General features: G+C 45.9%; 1 protein-coding gene and 1 non-coding gene across 2 annotated transcripts in view; both read right to left on the reverse strand.

The window, feature by feature from the left end:
* Window positions 1-481: 481 nt before the first annotated feature.
* On the reverse strand, window positions 482-584 carry LOC124516772 (U6 spliceosomal RNA). The gene has a single exon (XR_006963171.1). It is a non-coding gene; the product is annotated as a U6 spliceosomal RNA (small nuclear RNA).
* An 11,386-nt stretch (window positions 585-11,970) lies between these two features.
* CD101 (CD101 molecule) overlaps window positions 11,971-27,756 on the reverse strand; it is a 35,470-nt gene continuing 19,684 nt past the window's right edge. Inside the window, exons 6-9 of the mRNA XM_047082599.1 lie at window positions 27,137-27,541; window positions 24,638-25,048; window positions 21,196-21,591; window positions 11,971-12,893 (exon numbers count right to left, since the gene is read on the reverse strand). Coding sequence (XP_046938555.1) covers window positions 12,664-12,893; window positions 21,196-21,591; window positions 24,638-25,048; window positions 27,137-27,541 — 1,442 coding nt within the window. The 3' untranslated portion in view covers window positions 11,971-12,663. The remainder of the gene's footprint in view (window positions 12,894-21,195; window positions 21,592-24,637; window positions 25,049-27,136; window positions 27,542-27,756) is intronic.

Raw genomic sequence — 27,756 nt, forward strand, 5'->3', positions numbered from 1 at the left:
TTAGAAAAAAGCTGAAACCCTCATCCTGGCTCATGGGGGCCCCATGTGACTTTGGCCCTGTTCACTTCTCTCTCTCACCTTCTGCCATTCTCCTCCTCGCCTTCTGCCTTCCAGCTGTCCTGACCTGCGCTCCTTGCCTCCCGTGCCTGGCTTTGTCTTACCTTAAGGCCATTGTTCGGTTGTTCTTTTCTCTTTTCTTTTCTTTTCTTTTCTTTTCTTTTCTTTTCTTTTCTTTTTTCTCCTTTCCTTTCCTTTCCTTTCCTTTCCTTTCCTTTCCTTTCCTTCCTTTTCCCACACTCAAAGAAGATTAATGTTAATATGCCAATCAGGGATAATTTTTCCATGAGCAAGATTGCCTGGCCTTATATTCCATATTTGGACAGAGCTAGACAGTTAACCAGTGGCCATAGCCCATGCTGAAGGGGAAAGGGTTTGATAACCCTCTGCCCATGCTCCCGTGTGGCTGGTTCTGAGTGGAACCAAAAATATGGAACACCTTGAGAATTTGTCATCCTTGCACAGGCGCTGTGCTAATCCTGTGCGTATTGTTGCAATTTTAGTATACGTGCTGCTGAAGCAAGCACTATGTTGTACTTTCGGCCTGACACGTTTCTTTAGATCTTCTTTTTTTTAACTTTTTTTTTAATGTTTATTCATTTTTGAGAGAGAAAGAGAGAACATGCGCGCACGAGTGGGGGAGGGGCAGAGAGAGAGGGAGACACAGAATCCGAAGCAGGCTCCAGGCTCTGAGCTGTCAGAACAGAGCCCGATGTGGGGCTCGAACTCACGAACCGTGAGATCATGACCTGAGCCGAAGTCGGACGCTTAACCGACTGAGCCACCCAGGCGCCCTTTCCCTAGTTCTTTAAAAGCCTAACCCCTAGGTCTTCAGGTCTCATCTGAAGTATCACCTCAGTGAGACTTTCCATGACTACTTAATCTAAAGAGGTCCTTCCTTGCTACTCCCTGCCTCCGCTCCCTGTTTGCTTTCTGCATAACATTTAGTTTGCGTGGTCTGTTTATTTGTTGATTGTGTCCTCCGCATAGATTATATATGTAGGTGCCAAGAGAGACCACTTCTGTTTTGCTCACCATGCTGCGTAGATACTCAGTAAATATCTAGTAAGTGAAATGAACTAAACCGTAGAGCGGAAGGGACTAAAGTCACCAAGTGTGCCCGCCCAATCCCCTCCACTTCATCCCTAATGGATTCAGCGTGAGGACTTCAAGTCACAGCAAATTCTCTGTTAGGGTATCTCACATTGCCAGTTAATTCTAATGTCTGTTGAGGAGAAATATGTCTTTCTGTCTGAAACTTCCACTTATTTGTAATCTGGAGTGACACATAATACACTTAATTCTTTTCAGTGTCACTTTCAAATATTTGAATATGGCTGTCTCATCCTCCCCACATCCTCAGAGAGCCTGCTCCACCGGCTGTGATCATTTCCCTCCCCTCCGGAACCCCTCACCAGCACTTTTCCATGAACGTTTGCTTAATCTGAGGCCTCTCAAACAGAATTCGGCATGAAGAATCCTGTGGGATAATTATCTCCTTTATTTGGGACACGACCATAGATACATGCAATATAAGGCAACACAAAATTTCTCTCTGCTTTCTAACAAATATGTCACGCTAGTTATTCACATCAAGTGTGCAATCAACCAGAACCACTGCTTTCGTTTTTCGCGCATGAACTCGCGTCTCCCCTACCTGGTGCACCTAATTGCTTGAGTTTAAACTCTGGATTCCCGCTTTCATCCTGCTAGTGTGGATCCATCTTTCTCACCTGTCTAGATCTCTTTGAATCTTGTTCCTGTCAGCTGACCTGTCAGGGCTACCTCCTGACTGTGTGTCAGCCGACCACTTGACAAGCCCGCTCCCCTGGATTCCATCTGAGTTGCCACGAGAAATGCTAAACCGGGCGGAGCACTTGGGTATCATGTGCCCAAGGCACATGGGCCGGCCGCGGCATCACGATTTGGGGATGGTTATTCGGTCAGGCACAGAGTCCCTGACATGAAACGTTGCTCTTTCTTGCCTCGATGCCTCCCTGCAGCTCGTGCATACTCTGTCCCTGTCCCGATTTACCAGTCCACACAGCAGAGCTGACGAGAAAGTGAGGTTAATCTGGGTGATTTTTTTTTTCTTGGTGAGCAGCACAGGAAGCGGCCCAGAAGCTGCAGGGGGATGTGGTTCCTCGGGACAAGAGGCCCCTGTGTCACACCAGACTAATGATTCACTCAGTGACAGTCACACAGTCCCCTGTCTTTGCCTGACACCCGTCTGTCACTTGTCACTTCTTATCTAATCCTCCACCTCCCTCCAGGTCCTCTCTCCGGCTTCACCTGCATCGGGATGAAGGCGGGCTGGTGCGAGTTGAGGGATTTGCTCCAGCCGGACAATGAGAAGGAGAGTTCATAACTCTTTTGAGGGAGAGCCGAGGCGGCCTTCCTGGGTAGCCCAGAGCATCCCCTTCAAAAGATGGAGCTCTTCTGAGCTCTTCACTTCCCCTTTAGAGCTTCCCCCCTTTCCTGGACGACTTCCACCTTCACTCGAAGCAGAAGTCTTCCATAGAGCAGACACAGCCTCCCCTCTGCAGTAGCCCGGGGGGCCCAGTGAGGCCTGGCCCCAGTACCGCAGAGCTTAGCGCCCCTCCTGCCATCCGGAAGTTTCTTCCGGGAAGCAGGCAGCCTCCTTCTGTCTCCCAGTCCGTGGGTTCCTTCAGAACCTACTGGTGCCTGGTGTTTCGGATGGGACCGACCCACCTAAGCCCCAGAGAAGAGCTTGGGTGGGGCAGGGGCTTCTGGGTTCTTCTTTCTGTGGGACCTTGGCTTTTATTTCTGCTTTCTCACTTTTATGCTAATTGCCTCATTCTTCTCTCCCCTTCCTCTTTCTCTCTTCCTGCTCCCGCTACCCCTCCTGCCAACCCTCAGGGTCTTCGTTAAGGACTGGCTCTGCCCAGAGCTCTGCGTGCACGTTGAAGTCGTCCCTCTCCATCCTCACACTTTTCTCGAGGTGACATAATTCCTGCCACTTTCGTCATTGCCTACGTCTGGCAGAACAGCTGGAGCAGGGCTAAGTGGTAGGTGGGGACATTCTGTTCGCATGAGTGATTTTGTTTTTAAGCCATACACCCTACCCAAGAGTGTGCATGTACAATAAAACATACCAGATAAATTACCGCAACTGAAGCATGTTAACAGGCATGAAGAACACAGGTATGGAGCAAAGCACCGTCCAGTGCATTAATTACACTGTCAATTTCTTCTATGGACTGAACTGTGTCTCCCCGAATTCATGTGATGAAGCTCAGTTTCCCAGTGTGATGGTATGTGGGGGTGGGGCCCCTGGGAGATAATTAGGTTTAGGTAAGGTCTTGAGGCTGAGGCCCTCATGAAGGGATTAGTGCCCTTATTAGAGATACCAGAGAGACTCTTCTTCTGTGTGTGTGTGTTTCTCTCTCTCTCTTTTCTCTCTCTCTGTCACATGAGGACATAGAGAGAAGTTGGCAGTCTACAAGCTGGGAAGCGGGTGCTTGCCAGTTGGCTGGCATCTTGATCTGGGACTTTTCGTCTCCAGGACTGTGAGAAACTAAAGTTCCGTTGTGTAAGCCACCCAGTCTATGGCATTTTGTTACGGCAGCTCGAGCTGACTAAAACAAATTCCCAAGCTAAGTATTTGCTATCTACCATAACATTTGTTTTCCAGATGTGCCATTTGCACTCAAATCTGCATGCAAATTGAATTAGCTAATTAATACAGGTATATACTACCTCAGAATAGGAGTCTCTAGTGACTCCCTTCCCCATTAATCCCCGTATATTTATATATCTTCACTTGGAACTCCTGGATTAAACTCAGTTAAGCTTAAACTCCCTTGTCTCTTCATTTAACTGTAAAGCACTCAGACAATTTTGTCCGAATGTTCCTCTGTCCACATTTGCCTTGATATCCTCTTTACTGAAACATCATACTTATCCTTCCCAAAATTAGGCTCATGGGCGGGGGACCCAAACAATGATCCCATTTTGTAGCAAAGCCCATGCTTGGACCTCATGTCTATACCCTGTTCTTTCCACGATCATGTTAAGAATTTAGAAGGCGAAATGCAGGTATCTGGTTTCCTTTTCCGGAGCAGAGACGATTAAAATGTCCAGCCTGTCGATGATGCCCAACACTTATGAGTTCTGTCTCCTTTACGCGCCTATCTCATTTAGCCCTCACAACAGACTCTGTGGAGTAGTGAGGATCCCCTCCCTGGAGGGACGAGGGCAGTGAGACAAAGAAAGATTAACTGGCAAAGATGACAGCCAGCGAAGGATGTCAGGGTTTCCCCGCAGGCAGTCTGAATCCAGAGGTTACCTTCCTGACTACTAAGAAACCAGATGTATTTGTTGGGCGTCCCACCAAAAAGGAGCAAGGGGTCAAAGTGGAGAGCCCTAAGAGGGAGTATTTGGCAGCCTCAATTTTATCTTGCTGCGGCTTTCTTCTCACGGGGGCTCACGTGTTGGCTCTTCCTTTTGGATTACTAAATATCATAGTTGCCATTTAGCTTTCTGTTGCCAGGTTGGGACGGCTCCTGGTTTACTGCTTCTGAGCGACCCAAACTGAATACTACCCTGGATACCTTCCCTCGAAGAAGAAAAGTTTTGAGCAAGTAATTTGGACTGGAAACTTAGACTTTAGAATTTAGTACGTGTGTGTTCGGACCTGACATTAGGTCCTATTACTGATCGGGTTTTTTCGCACAGCATCCCGATTTGTCAGTTCTGGGACTAGGAGGTGTTTGGCCCACGTGTAGGAGTAAAGGCCATCCTGACATCAGCACCATTTTATTGGGGGGGGGGGGAGGGTCATATCTTGGGTATTGAGAACAGAAGATCCTCAAACAATTCTTAGCCGCCAGCAGGGTGGTACCAATAGCTGCCGTGAGATTATTAAACAGTACGAAGATTCCCTACAGACAGACTCAAGAACTGGTAGCATTTGCCTTCAGTCGTGGGAGGCCATAACAAAAACACGCTCTCATGTGTTTATTTGGGCAGCATCCTGTGGTAGCACAGAGTAGCCATGCAATCAACACGCATGGGATTAAATGGACATCTGTGGGAACCAGGGCAAAGAGTGCCAAGGGGTCCCCTGTCCCCTGTCTAAATTTAGTCTCCCCTTTTTAGAGCAAACCGGATCCTAACATGTGACAAAGCAAACATCTGGCATTAGTTTTTCTGTCCCAGTGGTGCTCCTGTTCTACCTTGTGTGTGCAGCTCTTTGCTCAGAATGAGATGGTGGCATCTTTATAAGTAGAGGAAGCACAGTGTGATAGAAAGGGTGTTGCTTTTGGAGTTCATGCATCTGGGCTCAAGGGCCAGCTCTTTTTGATACTTAAAGCATGATACTTAACTGCTTTCTCCTGGTTTATGGTTAGATCTCAGCTTCACAAGTTTGTTGTAAAGCTCTGCTGCTCCTAACCCATGATGACGGCTCAACATAGTGAACATCAGCTCCCTTCTCCTTTCCTCCTAGAGGGAATGGATGATATCACTTATTTCTGCATTCCTAACTCCCAGCATATGTCTTGGCACACGCGGAATATCTGGAAATGTTTGTGGAACAAATAAAATCTTATTTCCCAGTGTATTAAAATCCCTCCCTCTGTGTTGGTCATCTAGTTGGTTCTCAAACACTTAAAAAAATTTTTTTGTGGGGCACCTGGGTGGCTCAGTCAGTTAAGCTTCTGACTCTGGCCCAGGTCATGATCTCGTGGTTCATGAGTTCGAGCCCTGTGTTGGGCTCTGTGCTGACAGCTCGGAGCCTGGAGCCTGCTTCAGATTCTATGTCTCATTCTCTCTCTGCCCTCCCTGCCCCCCCCCCCCAGCCAACTTGTGCTGTCTCTCTCTGTCTCTTGAAAATGAATAAAGGTTAAAAAAAAATTTAACTTAGGTGCAAGTTATTTACATACAGTTATTTCAGTTGTATACTACTATATTTATATATTTATTAAGTTATATATTAGATTATTTACATAAATTGCTAGATCTTAAGAAAGCTTAGTAAATTATTATGTAGGTATACATACACCCATGAAACCATCACCTAGATAAAGATAAAAAACATTTCAGTTGCCCCAGAAGGTTCTTCCTGCTACTTCCCAGTCAATACTCCCCCTGCCAGAGGAAATGATTGTGGTGACTTCTGTCCTCATAGATTCGTTTTGCCGGTTCTTGGATTTCAAATAAGTGGATCTTATAGTGCATACTCTTTTGTGCCTGGCTTATTTCACCCAAAAAATGCTGTGATATTCATCCATGCCGTCACGTATGCAGCAGTTTGTTCATTTTTATTATGTGTAGTATTCCACAATATATATAAACTATGCGTCCGTTCACCTACTGATGGACAGTGGGGTTGTTCCTAGTTTTTAGCAATGATGGATAAAGCTGTATTTTCATTTATGTCTTTTGGTGGATAGAGCTATTCCTTTCTCTCGGGTAAACGCAAGGAGTGGAGTTGCTTATCAAAAACTACCAAACTATTTTACAAAATAGTTGAACACACTTACACTGCCACCAGCACCGTATTAAGTTCTGGTAACTTTAAATTCTTACCTGCGTTTGATATTTGGTATTGTCTTTAACATTTTAATCATCCGGGTATCTCATGGTTGTTTTAATTTGTAGATTTCTGATGAGTGATGATGTTGAGCGTCTTTTCAGATGCTGTGGCCACAGGGCTGCACTATTCAGATCTCACTTCAAGGGAACCTTCTGCAGGGAACATAGCTGACTGACAGCTTCCAGCAGCTAGATCATCATATCTGTCACGATGCTTGCACTGAGGCCACATTTTCCCAGGAAATTTGCTGCTTCCAGTCAAAGACTAAGCAGGGCAGAGATACTAGACTTAGACCATTTCTACCCAGTGGAGCCCTTCTCCAATAGCCAATCTTTGTTTAAGAGACTCCCATCAGCTTGGCCCAGATTACCTCAAAACTGCAGTGTCTAAAGTTCTTCCTAAATCATCCGCCTTCCTTCCCTGATCCTTTTATAGATGTCAAACCTGCACCACAGTCCAGGGCTCTCCCCACTTTCTCCTGCCCCACCCCCCTTTTCCTTCATAGGCATTTCCCTCAGTAGACCCCTTGCATGTCTAATCCCATCTTGGCATATGCTTCATGAAGCCTGAACTGACCTACTTGATTATTGACTGTTGATAATTCTCTTTTGTAAAACCCCTGTACAAGTCTTTTGTCTATTTTTAAGATGAGCTTCATGCTCCTCCTTTTTTAAAAAAATTTATTTATAGGAGCGCCTGGGTGGCTCAGTCGGTTAAGCATCTGACTTCGGCTCAGGTCATTATCTTGTGGCTTGTGGGTTGGAGCCTTGCGTCAGGCTCTGTGCTGACAGCTCAGAGCCTGGAGCCTGCTTCGGATTCTGTGTCTCCCTCTCTCTCTGCACCTCTCTGCTAATGTTCTGTCTCTCTGTCTCTCTCTCAAAAATAAACATTTAAACATTTTTTAAAAATTTATTTATAGGAGTTCTGTATATATTCTGGATATAAATTCTTTGTTAGATATGATTTGTGAATATTTTCCCTCCATCCATGGCTTGTGTATAATCACTTTATTAATGATATCTTTGATGAATAGTTTATTTTAGTGGTGCCCAGTTTATTTTTTTCCTTTGTAGTATAAAATGTGAGGTAGGTATCAAGGTTCTTTTTTTTTTTTTTTCATATGAATATCCAATGGTGTCAGCAACTAGAAGAAACATGATTTCCCCACTGCAGTAGCACCTATAATGGAAATTAGGTAAATCTACATATGTATGTATATTTCTGGACTCTATTCTGTTCCATTGATTTCCTTGTTTATACTTGCACCTATAATACACAGTTTTTAAATATATATACCATCACACTTTATTTTTAAAGTAATCTCCATGCCCAACATGGGGCTCAAACTCCTGGCCTTGAGATCAAGAGTCACATGCTCCATGGACTGAGCCAGCCAGATGCTCCTACAACATACTGTTGTAATTATTATAGTTTTATAGAATGTCCTGGAACTTGAGCTCATAATTCCTCCAACTTTTTCTTCTTAAATATTGTCTAGATTATTTATATTTTCATTTATTAGAATGAGCCCATCGATTTCTAAAATTGCCTGGGATTGGGATTAGGATTCCATTAAACCAGGGTTTCTTATCCTCAACGCTATTGAAATTTTGGGCTTTGCTGTGGGGAAAGGAGTCTGTCCTGTGCATTGCAGGAGATTTAGCAGCAACCCTGGTCTCTGCCCACTAAGTGCCGGTAGTAACCCCTCCCCCCACCCCAGGTGGTGCCACACAGGTCAAGGGGCGCCTGGGTGGCTCAGTCGGTTAAGCATCTGACTTAGGCTGAGACCATGATCTCATGGTTTGTGAGTTGGAGCTCCACGTTGGGCTCTGTGCTGATAGCTCTGAGCCTGGAACTGCTTCACGTTCTAGGTCTCCTGCTCTCTCTGCCTGCCCCCCACCCCTGCTCACGCACTGCCTCTCTCTGTCTCTCTCAAAAGTAAATAACATTAAAAAAAATTATTTAAAAAAATGTGTCTGTAAATTGCCAAATGTCCTTTGGCAAGCACAACTGCCCTGCCCTCTCTCCCCGATTGATAACCACTGCATCAAATCTATGGAGCAATCTGGAGAAAATTGGCATCTTAACAGTATTGGGACTCTCCATCCACAAAAATGGATTATCTCTCCATTTAAAACTGAAGCACACACTTTCAACACCCTGTACCATTGTGACCTTAAAGGCATAACGAATTCAGGTTTTCATTTACTGGTTATTTATGACATATGAACTTATACCTCCTCGCCAAAACCATCTCAGCAAATGGTTTAATGTGATAATTATTCTTCTAGTCAAAATATCTCTATTGGAAGTCAGAGCTGATCCAAAAGGAGCCTTGGATTTAAATATGACATAGTAGAAACTCTAAATGTCTAACAAGTAAATTAAACAAAAAAGCAAGCATCAAAAAGATAAGGTAAGGGTGTAGGTTCAAGCCCCACATTGGTTGTACAGATTACTTAAAAATAAAGTCTTTAGGGGTGCCTGGGTGGCTCAGTTGGTTAAGCGTCAGACTTCAGCTCAGGTCATGATCTCACAGTTTGTGGGTTCGAGCCCCACATCAGGCTCTGTGCTGACAGCTAGAGCCTGGAGCCTGCTTCGGGTTCTGTGTCCCCCTCTGTCTCTCTGCCCCTCCCCCACGATGCTTGCTCTCTCTCTCTCTCTCTCTCTCTCTCTCTGTCTAAAATAAACATACATACGTACATACATACATACATAAAATCTTTAAAAACACAAAAGATAAGGTAAATGGAAAGCCAATTAAGTGAAAAGATACTACTCTGTCATCTCTACACTTATCAATAGAAAATTAATATTTATTAACCAGAAGAAGAATCTCATAACATGTCATTGTCTTTAACAAATATACATTAGCTACCTCTTTGAGCTTGCTGTAAGACTTGAAACTTTCTGACAGTTTGGTTCAGTCCACAAACCTCATAAAGTTGTTTTTATCCCAGTTACACAAATTAGAGGACAGTGGAGGTGGTGTCCTGAGGCTAGCAGTCTCATTTTGTCCTGGTACTGCCCCAGCCCTCACCCAACTCCTACTCATCATCTATGCTGCTCCTTTTTCAATTCTCCTGAAGGGAGCTGCCCCTTCCCTGCTAAATAACATTCAATGGCTCACCACTGTCCACCAAATAAAGGCCAAGTTCTTGTGCACGTTCAAGATCTTGTTTCCTATACATCTCAATAGACTATAAAGAACAAAAACAGCCTATTCATGCCTTTGTCACCTCCTTGTCGTCTCACCCCACACAGAGTAGGAATACCTCCGGAGTGATGCATTTTCCATCTCCAGTAGGAGTATGGCAGAGGATTCGAACTTCACAACTGTTTGGACTGGACACTGATCCAGAGGGCTTAGGATTATTCTTCAGTTAATCAGGTATATTACAGATACAGATACAACAGGTCAAATAAAATTTCCCAGGAGCACAGGGCATGGCGGAGACAGAACACTAGCCACTAAAATAGAGCAGGGTTGGAAAACTTTTCTTGTAAAGCGTCAGATAGTAAACATTCTAGGCGTTGCGGGTCATATAGCCCCCCTGGCAGTGACTCAGCACTGCCGTTTTATTGTGACAGCGGCCGGAGGTAATATCTAGGCAAACGGGAGTGGCTGTATTCGCACAAATCGTATTTTAAAAAACAGGTGGTGGGCAGCATTCGGCCTGTGGGCCATAGGTGGCCAACTCCTGAGACAGAGGGTTGTTCTGTTACCAAAGAGGGTTTGAAACACAAGATGCTGACGGGAAAACCAGGTGCTGACATAGAACGGAAAAGTTGAAATCAATGAACAAAAGTACAATTCTGTACTAAGTTTTAGACAGGAAAATGGAACAAGTACCTAACTGGAAAAAGAAGAGGTTTCATGTAAAATGTCTCCTGAGTTAGGTGAAAAATTGTATTCAGTTCAAGAAAAGAGAAAAGATGACTTTGGGGCTTGGTTGCCTGAAAATTCCCCATGGGCCAAATGGAGCCGTGTGGCTTCTCTGAACATCTAACGTGCTGTATGAAAGCAGAGCATCCAGAAGATGCAGGGTGACGACCCCAGGGGATGGGGCACCATGTTGGTCGGGTCACCACTAGATCCCTCACCCCCATCTCTGCCAGACACTAGGAGGTGCTCACTGGGAAATAATCGTTCCCGTGCTCTGCGCTGGGTGGTGCGGTTGGACATTTGAGTGTCTGCTCTGTGCAATGTCTGAGCCGGATTCAAACGTGAAAAAGTGCTGTTTGAGCTCCGAGCTTCTGAAAGGCGGGGCCCGGCTGAGGACAGAGGAAGAGAGACAAGGGGAAAGAGTAGCCCAGGCAGGGGACAGTACTAGAGTCTGCTGGGATTATCTGACGGGGCTCAATTCTGTTCTTTCTCTTCAAAATACCAGTTAGAATCCAGGTTTCTGCCGGGGGCGGGGGGTGGGCAGGGGGCATCATACTTTCTAAGGAGTCATAACGTTAGCTTTGTTTTCTGAAAAATATGCCACCCTACCTGAGAGACAAGAGACAAATGTGTTGACACATTTAAGGAAACACTTGTAGTATTTCAAATGAGCCGATAAAGGGAGAGAAACGTAAGGAACCCATAGGCTACAGTGGGAGTTCTCAGAGCCCCGGTAATCCCCTGGCAAGGGAACTAATTATGTTTGCAGAAGACGTGTGTGCTTGATAAAATAATTAAAAATAAATTGCTCTCCTTGGACATGCAAATCGCCAAGTGTTAAAGCAACCCCGTTGGTCACATAGATAATAAATAGATGCGTTTTCTCAAGTCTGTTAGGTGGCACTGATTGATTTCCAGTTCTGGCTACGATAGGGCCTGAGCAGCTTCTGAAACAAAGATGAGGAGACCTCAGACCCAGTGGGAACAGTTGTCATATCCTGGGGGCCAGTTGTTAAAAGCTGTAAGCCATGACACTCCCCAACCCCAGCCCTCCTGACCTTTCCTGGCTGAGAACTGGGGACTCTGAGGAACCAGACTTGACCCAGTGATCCCCCTGGGCTCCCAGCCCCTGCTGGAGAAAGAGGGGACAGGGGCCCTGTTACTCCTCCTCCCCCAAAGAACTACCACGACACTCTGTGCTACTACCCAGTGCTGTCAGGTCAAAGAAAATAAGGCATTGGCTAAAAGCCAGGACCCAGATGGATCTTTTGGTGTGGGGAGGAAGGGGAGATATGAGGCCTTGGGGTTGACTGTCGTTAAAAAAAAAAAAAAAAAAAGTTTTTCCTAATGACCTAATAGTCTTATAGAGCAAAGAAGAAAAGGAGATGAGAGGTGAGGTGAGGAGAAAGAAAGAAAGAAAGAAGAAAGAAAGAAAGAAAGAAAGAAAGAAAGAAAGAAAACAGAGAAAGCGAGGAAGGGAAGGAGGGAGGAAGAAAGAGGAAGCAGAAACTCAGACTACAAAATGCTTTATAATTTCTTCAAAGAACCCATCAATATTAATTAGGTACCGTCTATGCAGAGATTGTCCTTGAGTAGCATTTATAGATGGGATGGGGGCAAGACAGGATTTCTGCATTGAAGGAAGTCACATCCACATTGGGAAGTAGATCTGATGTGAATGAAGGGCATATTCCCAATTCCTTTTTGCCTTGCTGACATCAGGCCCCTTCCCACACCTCTTATTTGGGGGCAAGAGATTACCTAGAGCCAGTGTGACTGGACCACTCGGAATGCTTTCCTGGGAATCAGTGACATAAGGGAGGAGAAAGCAGAGGGCAGCCTCACCCTGGGCTTCGCCATAGGATCGCAACTAATACCCAAGAGGCTGTGTGAGGGAGGTTCTCTCCTTACAGAAGGGGACCCTGAACCTCTGTGAGGTGCGGCAAATGAAACACAGGGTAAATCATCTAGTTCCTGGGAGAAGGCAAGGGGTAGATGACTTAACACACAAAGAAACCACATACACATTCCCTCTGATTCCTAGGTAACTTGCCCAAGGCCACACACACCAAGAAGGACACAATCAGGATTCATTCACACCAATGCTCAGTCCAATTCCAGAGCCCACACTTTCCATAGGGCTGCAGACAGCTCTCGGGATTCAATGGTCTTCCTCTTCCCTCCAGGTGGTTACCCAGTCTCCAGTCCGTTTCAAATCCACCCAGAGAGTCTTTTCTTTCAGCGCGTTTAGCTTCAGTGCCGACAACCTCCTGGCTTTGTGGTACAAGCAGACGAGGGAAATGAGCAGAAGGATAAACAGAATGCAGGGGCAGGTGAATAGGAAATAGAGTAAAGGTGTTGATGAGCAGATCCTGGAGGGAAATGTGGGCTCTGCAATGAAAAGAACAATAAAGAAGATAATTAGTCTCCAGCTTACCTGCACTAATCAATGATAAACACTTGGGGGATTTATTGTTACAGGGAAATATATGTAAAAATAGTGGGGCCAAGTAGTGGTGGGCCCTTTAAATCGTATATGGGCAGAGGAGTCCAGAATAGGGCTCTTCCAGCCTAGCTGCCCTCACCCAGCATGTCCCAACCACTGGGTGGGGGGTTCCAATGACCTACTTAAAACCAACAGCTGCGAAGAAAAATAAAACAAAAAAAGAAAACCTCTCCTTTAATCTTCTATCCTCAGAAAAGATATCTATAATTCAACCCTCGTTCTCAGCTCTGTTGCTGGTCCTGAATTTTTAACTGAGTTATTCCCACTGCTGCTGCTTAAGTGTGCGTACTCATATGGACACGCACGCGGCACACACACATGCACGTGTGCACACTCACACAGTGCGCTGTTTTTACACAACTACAGTGAGAAGCTCGGTCCGGACTCTCCTGTTGGGATCCCCCCACCCAGGCACCCTCCGTTTGGCTCCCCTCCTGTGTTGCCCTTACTGTTGCCTCCATCACGCACGCTCTCTGCATCCTAATCCTCTGGGTCCTCCTGACCCAGCTCAGACAACACTTCCTCTCCTGGGTCCTCTACCTGCCTCAGGCACAGTCCTTTCCAATGCTCCTCTCACATACCCCCTGGTGTAGACCACTTTTGTTCCTCCTTATCCATCTCCTTCATTCCACCACAGTTGAGTACGACTGGTAGCGACTGATAGCGTCATTGGTTTCTGTGTCCCCTGCTATGCCCGGCACTTGCCTGACAACGTTGGCTGATCTGAATCGAACCGGACTGACTGCAACCACCTGGGCAAAGGCTACTATATAAAGGCAAGCTAAAGCACACGATCTTCCAGCAACTGCAGTCCGTGGCGGGGGCAGGAGGGGGGCACTGTCAGCGCACAGACATGCCAGGCATGCACAAGCAGTCCCAAAGTGGCTCCTGGCCACACGGCCAGAGAGGCAAGGGGACAGGGCTGCAAACACCACAGGTTCCAGGAAGCAGTGCCTAACAGCCTCCATGCACAAAGGCACATGCTTAGAGAGACACCAACCACTAAATGTAGTCTTTTGACGACATTTGTTTATGACAGGATATTTGAACTTGGGGCTTTTTGGAAGACTCTGATGCTAATAGTAGCTGTGCTTTTATTGGAAAATTGTAATGACATAAGCAAGTTCTTCTTCAGAGGTTAAGTTATAGGATTCACGGGATTATAGACTCTTAGAGATGTAAACGGCTTTGGAGGTCATTTCCACCAACCTCTACCGCAAGAATTCCATTTTTGGCATTGTTGATGCATTTGCACCTTGAAGAACGTCTCTTTGTTGGAAGTCAAGAAAGAGCCTCAAACATTTGTCCGGCTCCTGCCTTGTGAACTCCTGAAGGACAGGGCCCATGTCTTACGCGTCTTTTTATCTTGTACAGCACTTTGTCCATAGGTCATCAATGGAAACCGATGGATGAATCAATTGCGTGAGTGCATTGCACACACAGGAACCCAGGGGTGGCTGTCGTCCTGTTACACAGAGTAAAGACCATCACTGAACAGGAAGCTAGCTCTGAACAGGACTTGACGAGCTGAAGGAGTTTGCAGCTGGATTTTCTCTGGTCTCATGTATATTCTTCGCCCTCAAGTTGGTTTTGGTTTTTGAAAGGGTGGGCAATGATAAAGCTAGACTTTTAATTCATTATCACCCTCTCTCTCTCTATCCTACCTGACCCCTCTCTCCAAGGCCCTGCTTGACTACAATAAATCTCCCCAGGTCTTATCTTAATATATCTGAAGGCATGTGGGTAGGAAGGAGGTAGAAATGGCAGTGCTGAAAGAGACCGGAGCTGTAGAAAACAGCGGAGAAGAGCACTGGCCTTGACACTTCACGCTACTCTTACGCACAGTAGCGACTGAGTACCTCTTCCATCTCGAAGGAAGCCGGGTTCACATTCTGGCTCTTCCACATACTGTTATTGACGTTGGACCAGTTACTTGCGCTCAATAACGCTTAGTTTCCTCATCGATCAAATGGGGATAATAATTTCTAGAGTCGTGATAAGATAATGAAGTATTTAACAGAGCGATCAGCACATCTGTTGAGTCAGCAAGGAATAACTATCAGTACACTGGTAGGAAAGTCACAGGCAATGCTCTCCCAAGAGACCGGGTAGAAAACGGGGCTTGACCAGCTGGTTCCCCACACAGGCACCACAAGCTTGGCCACATTCTTCCGCAGGCCCAGTCTCTCCCTCAAGTCTCTGGTCCCTCCGTCTCCATGGCTGGGTGACGTTCCACTGAGAGTCAAATGATTACATAGGAGACTCTGACTTCCCTTCCCTATCATGGGAGGCAGAGAATTGGGAAGTGAGAGTCCACCTCTGTGTCACCGTTGCTAGGACGGTGGTGCGATACTGAAGAGATTTGCACCAGCACGCAGAAGGTGAGAAGAAATCCGGTACTTGGCTTTTTTTCTTTTTCCCCTGAGACTCTAACCTTCAGTGTGAAGGGACTGCCAGAGGGCTTGGGTATCTTAATGGGGAGGAGACTGCTCTGTGTGGAGCAATCTGCCATCAAAGGATAGCACAGGCGCTCGTCACAGTGCCGAGTTGGCCAACAGCTAGCAACTGTCAGCTCCAGTGCTTCTAAATTACCTCTCCTGGGAGGGCAGGGTTTGCTCTAGATCCCACAATCACCAGTCCCCACCATCTGCCTCTCACCCATATCTGGATTAGAATTAGCGACATCCCAAACCATTAAGGTTTGGCATTTTGAATCAATCCGAGTAAGTGCCCGATGCTCGAAGTACAAGGTCTGCAAGACAGAGCCAAAAGTGTAATGAGAACACTTCATCACGAGGCTTGGTTGATAACTTGCTCCCACCCACAGCCAAATACACCACGAGGAGCATTCCTTTTCCATATTACCTCAGAAGTACTGACTTCAGCAGAGGACAGATACCGGAGAGCGAGGGGGCTACCAATTCTGCCCCCACCCCAACCCAAATTCAGCAATGGACCATGCCAAGTGTGGCCACGGGAGAGAGTTGGCTCCCGCCAAGAAATGAAAGTAGGGTTCGGGAACCCAATACAAGCGCATCCCAGAATGAATGGTGCCTGACAGTATCCTGTTTCATCCCAACTGAAGACTCGCTTGCTCATTCTTTCATGAAGCATTTATTGAGTACTATGTGCCAGACTTTGTGGGAGGCACCGGGGTAGCATAGAAAAATGTTATGGTCTCTCCAGAAACTTCAGTGTGGTAGGGGCACATATCTCCTTTGAAGGGTCACTTTCTAAGTATATCCTTACCCACCTAGAAGCTGGGGAAGAGTAACAAATACATATGATGACAAGTAATCCAGTCCCCAGAAAGCCTTATAATCTTGCCTATTAATTAATTACAGAGAATTCTCTAGAATAAGACATTTATGTCTGGGGTCTGAGGGTGAGGTAGGAAGACTAAGGTATCTCTAGCCCCTGCCTTGGCTTAGTCATAGGTAAGGAAGTCAGATGGAGAAGCAAATGCCAGGTCCATTCCATTCCCCCAGGGAGATGCGTCTTAACTTTTCTGTCTCCACTTGAGCCACAGCACTCCACAGACTTATTAGGTAGTCCTAAACTAACCCACCCTGAAATTGCCACAGGGAGGTGGCAGAAAACCATCTGAGAAGTGGAGAGTTGATAGCATGTTAGTCCCTGAGAAGGTAGCAGATAAGTTGGGAGGTGAAGGATTAGTAGGTGTTGACCAAAGGTGGCATGGAGGGGCACTGCAGTCAGCAGGTGGTATAGCTTCATCATCTTCCTCTCTGCGGCCTCTTTCCCCTCTAGAATTTTTTAAAGTGCTCAAGTCCCTACCAGCTCCAAACCAAAACAGAACAAAGTAAAACTTCACTGACACCTCTTGCCACTTATCTTCTCTCTTACCTTTACATCAAAGCTCTTGAAAGTGTAATCTATATTTGATGTGTCCACTCTTTCACTGTGGTCTGCCTTTTCTCATTACTTCTCTGCAATTGCCCTGCAGTGTGAAATCCCATAGACACTTGCCCGTTCTTATCTTAATTGACCTCTTTACAATAGTTGAGTTTGTTGGCTTTCCCTTCCCTTTTGCTGTGCTCTCTGCTTTTGGTTTCTAGGATACCACCAAACCCTGGTTCTCCTCCTACCTCTTGGCTACTCCTTTCGTTCCCCTTCAGTCTCCTCTTCTGTACTTCCCTGATCAATAGTATCTCAGGGATGCGTCGTTGGACACCATTATTGGCTATGAGTTGATGCCTACTAATCTACAGCTCTGGCAAAGATCTCTCTTGGAAATCCCCATGTCTATTGGGTAGAACTCTCTGGATAACTCACACATACTCCACACATCAATTCCAGCTCAACTTATTCAAAATTGAACTAATTTCTCCATCAGACCTTATATTACCTCATTTAGTGAATGTGCCCACTAACCACCCATGCTAGAAACTTCTTATTCATCCTTGATTCTCCCCTTCTTCCCATTCACCCTCCACATGCACCTAATCAGTCTCTAAATCCTGAAGATGATGCTGCCTAACACTGACTGCCTGCTTTTCTCTCATCCCTCATTAAAGCACTGCCTTAATTTGGACCTTCATCTTGTCTCACCTGGGTTCCTACTATCAATTTCAAATAGTGCTCTCTGCTCTGTGTCTGCCTCCCTTCCAACTCATCTTTAACAGGGCTCCCAGTGGGAGCTTCCTAAAATGCAAATCTCATGATGTCACTCCCCTGGTTGAACTTCGCTGACACTCCATAAGGTTCATGACTCAGTTCACCTTCCTTAGCTACATACGTGGGATGAGTTTGAGATCCATACCCTCCCATCTCACTAGCTGCCTCTCTTACCCTTGCGCCACAGTTTATTTTTTAATAATTTTTTAATGTTTATTTATTTTTGAGAGAGAGATGAGTGGAGAGAGAGTGTGTCAGAGCATGAGTTGGGGAGGGGCAGAGAGAGAAGGAGACACAGCATCTGAAACAGGCTCCAGGCTCTGAGCTGTCAGCATAGAGCCTGATGCAAGGCTCGAGCCCACGAACCAGGAGATCACAACCCGAACCAAAGTCGGACACTTAAACTAACTGAGCCGCTCAGGTGCCCCTGCCCTTGCACCACAGTTTTTATGATCATCTTGCCTAGCCTTTCCTTTCCCTAAAATATGTCCTCTTCCTTTTCATAGGCCCCATACTCTGGGGAGTTTCCCAGATCTCCTCCCCACCCAGCCCTTCACCCCAGTCCTGCCTCTGCTCCTTGTGCAGCACCCTAAAACTATTTCTTTGATGACACCTACCACTTTGGACTTTACTTCCCCAACAGAATCTGAGCTCTTTGGGGGATGCCTGGGTGGCTCAGTTGGTTAAGCATCCGACTCCTGGTTTCAGCTCAGGTCATGATCTCACGGTTCGGGAGTTTGAGCCCCACATCAGGGTCTGTGCTGACAGCACGGAGCCTGCTTGGGATTCTCTGTCTCCTCCTTCTCTGACTCCTTCCTCTCTCTCTCTCTCTCTCTCTCTCAAAAAATAAACATTAAAAAAAAAAAGGAAAAAGAATCTGAGCTCTTTGGGAACAGACTCTGTAATACATGTTTTTGTGATCTCAGAAGCTCACATGGTTATTTATTGAACAACTTAAAATATTTTGTCATGGGGCGCCTGGGTGGCTCAGTAGGTTAAGCATCAGACTTCAGCTCTGGTCATGATCTCGCAGTTCGTGGGTTCAAGCCCCTTGTTGGCCTCTATGCTGATAGCCTGGAGCCTGCTTCGGATTCTGTGTCCCCTTCTCTGTCTGCCCCTCTCCCACTGTCTCTCTCTCTCCCTCTCTCTCAAAAACAAATAAACATTAAAAATAATAAAAGGAGTAAGAGGTATATATTAAAAATATTTTGTCATATATAGATGTAGATAGATATATATAGATATATATAGATACAGTATATACGTGTGTGTGTATGTGTGTGTGTGTTGCCTGTGTGTGTGTATAGCATGTTTGGAGGCATAAGAGGAAAGAGAGTTAACATTTCTTGAGCACTTACAATATCCATGGACTATGCTAGCTACTTTACACACATTTGTATTACGATCCTCATTTTATGAGTAAGCTGAGGCTCACAGTGGTTAAGGAACCAGGGTATGATTTCACAGCTCATAGGTGGCAGGGGGCTGTGATCCGAGCCTAGGCTTGTCTGATTCCAAACCCTGGGATTTCACATCCCACCCCCCCCCCCACTGCCTCCCCAACTACCAGGAAAGAACAGCCAGGTAGAGGAAGCAAAATGCTGTAAGCAAGGATTTACTTGGGAACCCCCACTGTGTCTGTAACAAAAACCCTCAGCTTATCATGGCACAGGTTTTCAAGCTTCTTCAACTGTAAAGAATACAAAGACCTCCCAACTTTTAATGTTTTCTTTCCAGAGTTTATCTTCTAAAAACCTTACACCTGACTTGTAAGGATTCTACAAAGATTAACTATATATATATATATATTGCTGTGTAGGATCCCATGTCTCTCAGAGGAGATGTGCTTTTTCATCACAGATTATATATTTATTACAGTTATTATCTATTTATTCTGCTACAAAAAGTGCTGATTCTACAGAGCCTAGGGATTCCAGGGAGAAAACATGTATGGAATTTGCTCAGGTTGTGGGACTTCCCGTAATTGTTGGAATAGAAGAAAAATATCTTCTGGACACTGGGGAGAAAACTTCTGCTGAAGAACACTTGGGGGAGGAGGATGCTGGAGCCCTAAGGAGCAAGTCAGAGAACTCTGACTTCTGCTCTAGAAGCCTGGCTGGGACAGGGACACAACTGTCCCTATTTTGGAGAAGTTGCCACCTATTCCCAGCACCGCTTTTCCCCCCCAGAGAGTGTCACCAAAGCTAGCTGGTGTTTCAGGAATGTTACCTAGAATTGATCCTTTTTACTCTTGCTGGTGTGGGGCACCAAGGTCACAGCTATGCATCTCCGGTGTCCCCTTCCCACTATTAAGTTCAGCGCACCTCTCGCCTTTTCCCTAAACCCCACCAGGAAGGAGCCACTCAGGGGCATCTGGGTGGCTCAGTCGGTTAAGCATCCAACTTTGTCTCAGGTCATGATCACGTGGGTTTGTGAGTTCAAGCCTCTCATCCAGCTCTGTGCTGACAGCTCAGAGCCTGGAGCCTGTGTCACATTCTATGTCTCCCTCTCTCTCTGCCCCTCTTCCACTCTCTCCCTGTCCCTCCCTCTCTCTCTCTCTCAAAAATAAACATTAAAACAATTTACATAAAAAAGGAAAGAAGAAAGAAAGAAAGAAAGAAAGAAAGAAAGAAAGAAAGAAAGAAAGAAGCAGCTCAGAGATGAGCTGGCCATATTAGCCAGCACACTGATCACCAGGGAAGATTTACTGGTCTGGCTGGAGAAATTTTTGCATTCATTAACAAATGCTTAATGAATGCCTACTACATGCTTGGCACTGTACTGGCTGGAAGGTTGCCCTCTTCTCCTTCACAGCCTCTTGCTCCACACCCCTCCTCAAGCTGTGCACTAGCTGAGTAGGTTGGCCTTCCCACGTGGACAGTGGTCACTCTTGGGCCAAGGTCTTTAAGTAGCTGCCTTCCTCGCTGGACCCCATAAGCAAGCTCCACAGGGCATACTTCCTTCTCTGATGCCTTTCAAGCTGCAGTCAGGTGAGGCCCACCCACCACATGACTATCGTTCTCAAAGCCCTGCTGATTTGTTGACCTATTGAGAGAGAAGAACATGGCACTTACTCATTAAGAAAAGTTTCGCTTTGGTTTGGAGGTGGGGAGCATGTAGAGGCAGTTGACTGCAGTGAGACCAAATGAAACATCCCGTCACCAGGCCCCTATCCCTCATTCCAACTCCCTCTGCAGATCCGAGCATTCTGAGACTGGAGAACCAGCCAAGGGGTAAAGATGTCTGCTTCGAACGTAATTTTGTTATTGAAAGGGATACGATGTGGATGGCTTTTTTGGTTCGGGAGGAGAAGGGGCGGGGGAAGCAGGTCAGACGCCCCTGACATTTCCGTGTCTGTGCCCAAAACCTTGCGTAGACCTCATCTGTCCAAATGAGAACTAGCAATCACTATTGACAGAAACTGCAAAGTCACTTTCTTTAGGGAATCTGTAAACTGCTTTCAGCAAAACGTAACTGGGAGGGAAACACAAGACAGGGCGGGGGACAAAGATTCTCCTGACCAGGGACCGGGGCAGATTAACCCCTAGTTACCTGAAGGCAGCACCGTGAGCACCACATGCTGGGACTCATCTGATGCTCGGTTGACCCACGTGCCAGGGTTACCATGCGGCTCCCACTCTGTCACCTTGCACCAGTACAAACCAGCATCCTCCATTCTGACCCGATGAAGCTTCAGGACAAAGTCTGTAGGGGATGAGCGGTAACAGTACAGATGCCCCCCGAGCCCCTCGTCACCATACTCCAGCAAGCCATCATGCCGAAGGTGTACCAGCATTTTCCTTCCTGAATGCTCCCCGTTGCGCAACCACATCACAGAGTACAGAGAAGCCGAGCTGCCAGAACTCTCCAGGCTGCAGCGGATGGCCACCTCCGTGTGCTCGGTAGCATTTTCTGTCCAGTACACTTTGGAGACACGTACCTTGCTTCCTAGGAAATAAAATGGCAGTAAGTTAGAGAAGAATCCAGATTTGTAGATTGGGTACCCCCTCTGAAAGATCTAGTTCTCACTGAGGAGATGCCATCTTAAACTCTTTAGATAACCAGGTCTCTCATCTTTAACGTTTTCCCTTGACCCCTGTCCTTCTTCAACATTTGCTAGAACATTCTGTGCGATGAAGCAAACCAGCCGTTTCCCTTCAGCCCTACCTCTTGTCTGCTGAAGGCCTGCCTCTGAAGCCACCCAGCTTCAGTGGGTGCTCTGCTCTGCTGTTTTGCCTCTCCCTGGCCAACTCTTTCTTCTTCTGCCCAGATGGACCATCCAAAACTTCTGGCTCTTCCCTCAAGTCATTACTGCACCACTGCCCCTCATTCTTGGCAAATTACCTTCCTCCCATATACCCAGATATCATCTCAGTCCAAGATGCAGGGAAAGAGGAGGCTATCTGAGAGACTGAACGTTTTTATACAAGTATTAGAATACCACTCAAGGAAAGACGATTTAAATTACTAGATTAGACTAAGTCTTAAACAGATTTTGACATTTACTTCTTAAAAATTTTCTCCTGGGGTGCCTGGGTGACTCAGTGGGTTAAGCATCTGGCTCTTAATTTTGGTTCAGGTCACATCTCATGGTTCGTGAGTTCGAGCCCCATGTCAGTCTCCGTGCTCATGGAGCCTGCTTGGGATTCTTTCTCTCTCCCTCTGTCTCTGTCTCTCTCTCTCTGCCCCTCCCCTGCCTCACAAAATAAATAAATAAACTTAAGAAAAATTTTCCCCTCCTAACCTGCAGGTGAGAACTTCAAATGAAGACCAGAGCAGTTACTAACAAAATAAACTATAGTATACGCTAAATTTTCAACTCTACTACAAACACATTTATTGATCAATCTTAAAAAAATTTTTTTGAATGTTTATTTATTTTTGAGAGACACAGAGGGACAGAGCATGAGTGGGGTGGAGAGAGAGGGAGACACAGAATCTGAAGCAGGCTCCAGGCTCCGAGCTGTCAGCACAGAGCCCGACGCAGGGCTCCTACTCATGGACCATGAGATCATGACCTAAAACAAAGTTGGAAACTCAACCAACTGAGTCGCCCAGGCGTCCCATATCTTTCCCTAAAAGGATAACTTTGTCTCATCCTGGATTTTTGTTGTTGTTGCCATATTTACTCTCTCCCTCCATTCATGGCAAAGTATGTGAAACATTATATGATTCTGTCTCTGCTTCCTCATCTCAAATTCCTCCCTACTTTAATGCAAACACCTTCTAATTCTATCCCATGCTCTGGCCAAGATCATTAGTATGGGCCTGATTTCCCAGCTCAAGACTCTCTGGTTTTGTTGTCCGCTCTGTGGGTTTTATCACCGAAGTCCATTTTCTTCTTGAAATTCTCTCTTCTTTTGATTTCAGAGAATGTGTCTCTCCTGCAGTTCTGACCACTCCTTCTCAGTATCTCTCCCTGGGGCCTCTTAACTCACTCCCTGCCCTGGGGTACACAGCTGGCCACCCCCAGCCAGCCACACCTAACCCACAGATATGTTTTGTTTGACTCCCACAGTCTTTTTTAAAAATTTGGACTAGCTGTGTATAGTCTCCACCAAGCAATATCACCAAAAAAGATGTTAGGCGTTTCTTGATGTACTAAAAGATTGGGCAACACTGAGCCCACATTTCCGGATGGGAAGGGTTTTCTAGCTTGAGCCAAGGAGCGGCTGCCTCCTTAAAGGGTGTGCGAACACTGTCAAGATTTGGCTTAGGCAACCGGGAGAAAGGGCTGCCAGCCACACAGATGGAGAATGCAGAAGTTTGCACGGGTCTTGTGGGATGGCAAGAATGATAATGAGGTTTGGGACATGCTGCGCGTTAGGGTCTCAGGGACATCCAAGCAGAAATGTACAACAGGCAGTTGGGAAGAAAGAGCCGGAGCTCAGGAGATCGGAGCGAAGTGTAAAGACTTTGCGCTATTTCATCGAAGGTGGTAGTTGAAACCAACACAGTATTTGAGAAGTTCTGGAGAGAGCAGAGAATAATGAGACAAAGGGGCCCAGGATCTGTCCCTGAGGAGCACCCACATTTACCAGGGAGAAGAAGGGCCTGAAGAACACAGAGAAGGGGAACCAGAGCAGCAAGAAAAGAGAGCCTTATGCTCCACTACTGTTTGGCTCCACTGCCCCCCCCCCCCCACAGACCGTAAGCTCCTTAAGGCAAGAGCTGTGCCTTATTTCTCTTTGTATCTCTAACTGTCTAATACATAGTAACGTTTATTATAATCTTATTTGTGGGTGTTCCGTTGAAAATGCAATTTTAAGCACCAAACCAGACTAACTTCTTTGCATTGTGCTGTTGGATCTCAGCCAGTTCCCGAACCCTAGCCGTGACATCTGTCTCATTTTAATCAACCCTGGAGGTGACCAAACCGATACCAAGAGATCTAACCAACCCTGCCCACACTTCAACCGCAGCGCTCTTAGACCAGCGCACGTGGATGGAACTTCTATTACAGTTTTAAAGCTCTCCCGAGGAAGAGGAGACTCCCTCAGTAAGCATTCCGACAGTTAACTACTCTTATTTGCCGTATGTTTAGGCAGCCAAATGTTGAAAAGCAATTTCTCCACACATCCCTATAGAGTTGTACAGTTTCTGTTCACAGTGGGAGAAATATGCTTCGTATTACTCTCTCTTTGCCAAATTACAGTAGAGCCCCACTGGAATGACACAGCTTGTTATTACAGAGATCTAGAGATACGATACCCTGGGTAGCTGCATAGTGCAGGCTGCCAGGCTGATAGGCAAACCAATCAAAGGGATCTTGTTCCCATCCAGACTCCTCAAAACCTCAGATTGACTCACCTTACGTGACTCCCACGTCCTCTGCTGGGCCACCAGGTCCTGCATTCATTGTGTAGGTGGCCACTATCCCTATGGCCCTGGGTCACATTTCTACCTTCAACATAATCACTCCATTGAAGAGCTGCCCAAAAGAAGAAGGCCATCCTATAGAAAGCCGTTGTGAGAATACACTCATGAGGTTTACCTGTGGGCCTGAGTTTCAATTCTGTCAGACCTGACTTCTTTTCTCCAAGCTTGTGCCAAGTGCCGTTTCTGGACAAGAACCATTCTTCCACAGCACAGTGGTATCTGCCCTGATCGCTGTCTTCCACATTCAGAATCTGTAGCTGAAACAAGTCCTGGGAAACTTTCTTGGGGTGGAATTTTTGTTGTCTCAGTAGGGAGTGAAATTCATCCCCATATTTTACAACATTGGTTTGGTCCATTTCCAGGATCCTCAGCCAGGTTGCATTCATGGAAATGGGAGAGAAGTACCAAATAACGGCTAACTGGAGGTCTCCAGTGGACTGGGACAAGATGCTACATTCTATATTGGTGTTGGAGTTGATGAAGATCTCTTGGACTTGACTGGTTGAGTTCACTCTTAGCTTGCTCTCTAAATGAAAAGAATGGTGACAGTTACTTTGTTTTGGTTGTTACTTTGTTTGTTTTGTTTGTTACTTTGCTAGAAAATAGAATTTTAAGGCAGAAGGGACATTAGAGGCCAACTGGGACAATGTCTCCTCCATCCACTGGATGGGGGAATTTCCTCCCCAGCAGCCCCACTCACTGCCCATTGAGCCTCTGAACAGTTCCCCAACTGACAAACCAGTCCATTCCATCTTTGGACATCTCTGCCACTAGAGAATTCTTTCTGATATCAAGTTGAATCTTACCACTCCATACCTTCCAGCCACTGGTCCTGGTTCTACCCTTACCTGGATGAGTGGGATGGGAACATGGGGTGGGAGGAAGTGTCATACAGGAAACTAATCTCTTCCACATGATAATGCCTCATTATTGAAGCTTAGACATCTTCTCTTGTGCAGCATTTCATAAATCAAAGTGGGAGAAAGTGCCCCTATTAATGCTTTGTCTGTGTGCTCACTCTCCAGAGTACCCCCAGATTCACAGTTTGCCAAACACCCTTGTTGGTATCTACTCTTGAACTCAGGTAAACAAAAGCAAGTTGTACGTGGGCTATTAACATTATATGTTTCTTTGCAGCCAGTCAACTGTAAGAATCTCATACAGATACATAGTCAACTACCCTTTTATTCCAGCAGCTTTTCTGCTCCGTCGGGAAGATGAATGCTAAAACCTGCCTTCCAAACCTTATTCTAACCTCTTGCTGACATCACTGATTCTGCTTTTGTAACTGCTTCTTGAAGTTGCCAGTAGATCCCTTTATTCTTCCTTCAACAAACATTTATTAAGCACACACTGTGTTCTCTGTCAGACTATTCCCCACTCTGTGGCTACCTTCCTTCCGTGGGTTCACAGTCTAGAGGGAGACACTAGTACAGTCACAGAGGCTTAGGATTACAAGACTGTGTCACCCAAGAGTGACAGAGGTATGCAGAAGTCAGAGCACAGGGCACGACTACCTAACTCAAATATGGGAGTGTGGGGAGGCTTTCTGGAGAAGAGACCTCTAACCTAAGTCTTAAGGGTTAATAGGAATTAGTCTGATGGAGAAGAGGCTAAAGCGTTCCACACAAAACACATGACTTGAACAAAGACTGAAAGAGGGAGAGAACATAGAGTATTTGAGGGCCTGCAACTAGCTCAGTGTGGCTGGAGCTCAAATTCAAGATGGAAAGTAGAAGATGAGTCAATCAACAAGGAGATCATTACTAGTACAAAAGATGTCACTCAGCAGCAGAGAGAATGACCACTACCATGTCTGAACATCCACTCCACGCATCGGCACTGTACTAGGCACATTATCTATGTGTCACCACCTTTAACGTGCGCATCTTTAAAGAGCAACTTATGGATGAAGTACCTAGACTTGGATGGATTGTGTGACTTGTCCACAGCTATGCTGCTGTCTGGTGCCTGTCAGATTGAAATGACTTCAAAGGCTCTTGAACACTCTGCCTTAAAAGAATGCAAGCCATAAAAGAAGATGTATGACCCAGCAGAACTTTGCCCAGGTTGTGTCATACTTTTTACCTCTGTTCTTTTACCAGCTGACAAGGTAAATTATATTTGACTATAATCATATCCTCTCTCTTATACATTCACATGGTACAACAAGAGGATAAATGTATTCTAATGGAATTTACGTTATCCATACCACTAATGGAGACATTCCAAACATTTAATGACTCATGAGGCATGGGCAGTGACCAATCCAAAAGAATGCCTCCCCCAGCTCTAGGAGCTGGTCCTAGAGGCCCCCTGTTGTGCCACATGGTACCTTGCAGGTGCTGGGAACTTATGGGAAGAGGGGAAGGGGCATGGAGCCACAGTTATTATTAGTCAGTGTGGAAGTCTGTCAATGTTTTAACAATCAGTATGGCCATCCCATGCACGTTAACTCAATGTCAGCCTGGATATTGGTTTTCTGTGGTGCTAACTTATACAGTAAGAACATGGGGAGAAGGTATTTTATGTTTTAATTCTACAAACTTACCCACCATGGGAGAAATGTGTTGGTTTGTTTTTAAAGCATGGATTAATTTCAGGTGGTGTTTACCTGGCAAAGTGATGGCTATCATCAGCGAGTGAGAGACGGCGGAAGCCCTCGGGGGGCCGCTTGTGTCTGGGGAATTTCTGGCGTAAACTTCTACTTGACACCGATAAACTCCTGCTTCTTCCTCCGTGGCATCGTGGATTAGGAGTTGAGAGTAAAATGAGGACTGCAAAAGCTTGGTCTTCTTTTGGAACTGAGATAGGAAATCCCCCCACTCAATAGTGCCGTTCCAGGCGATTCGAACAAGCAGATAAAAGACCTGAGATCTTGCTGGCTGGAACTGCCACGTCACAGTGAGTGGCACCCTGAGGTGGGAGAAGTCAGCCTCCACTATGCAGGACAGGCCAAAGGTGTTGGTTAATGTCACTTGGGGTTGACGGCTCATCAGCTTAACCTGTAAACTCGACTCTGTGGGCAGAAATAGATGGGAAACAGGATTTCTAATATGCTTATCAAATCAAAGCCTTCCTATTCACCTATTCACACAGAGCCATGCATTTGTACATCGGGAGAATCAAATATTTGGAGGTAAAAGTTGACTCACAGTACAGCCTGTCCTGAAATCTGTCCTCAGATTTCCAAAGCTGACCCTCTTCTAAGAGTGTTCTCAGTAGTGACAACAA

Source organism: Lynx rufus, unplaced genomic scaffold (assembly GCF_022079265.1).
Source record: "Lynx rufus isolate CCGP_SWC_20201006 ecotype Redwood Valley unplaced genomic scaffold, mLynRuf1.p SCAF_2, whole genome shotgun sequence".
NCBI classification, from domain to species: Eukaryota; Metazoa; Chordata; class Mammalia; order Carnivora; family Felidae; genus Lynx; species Lynx rufus.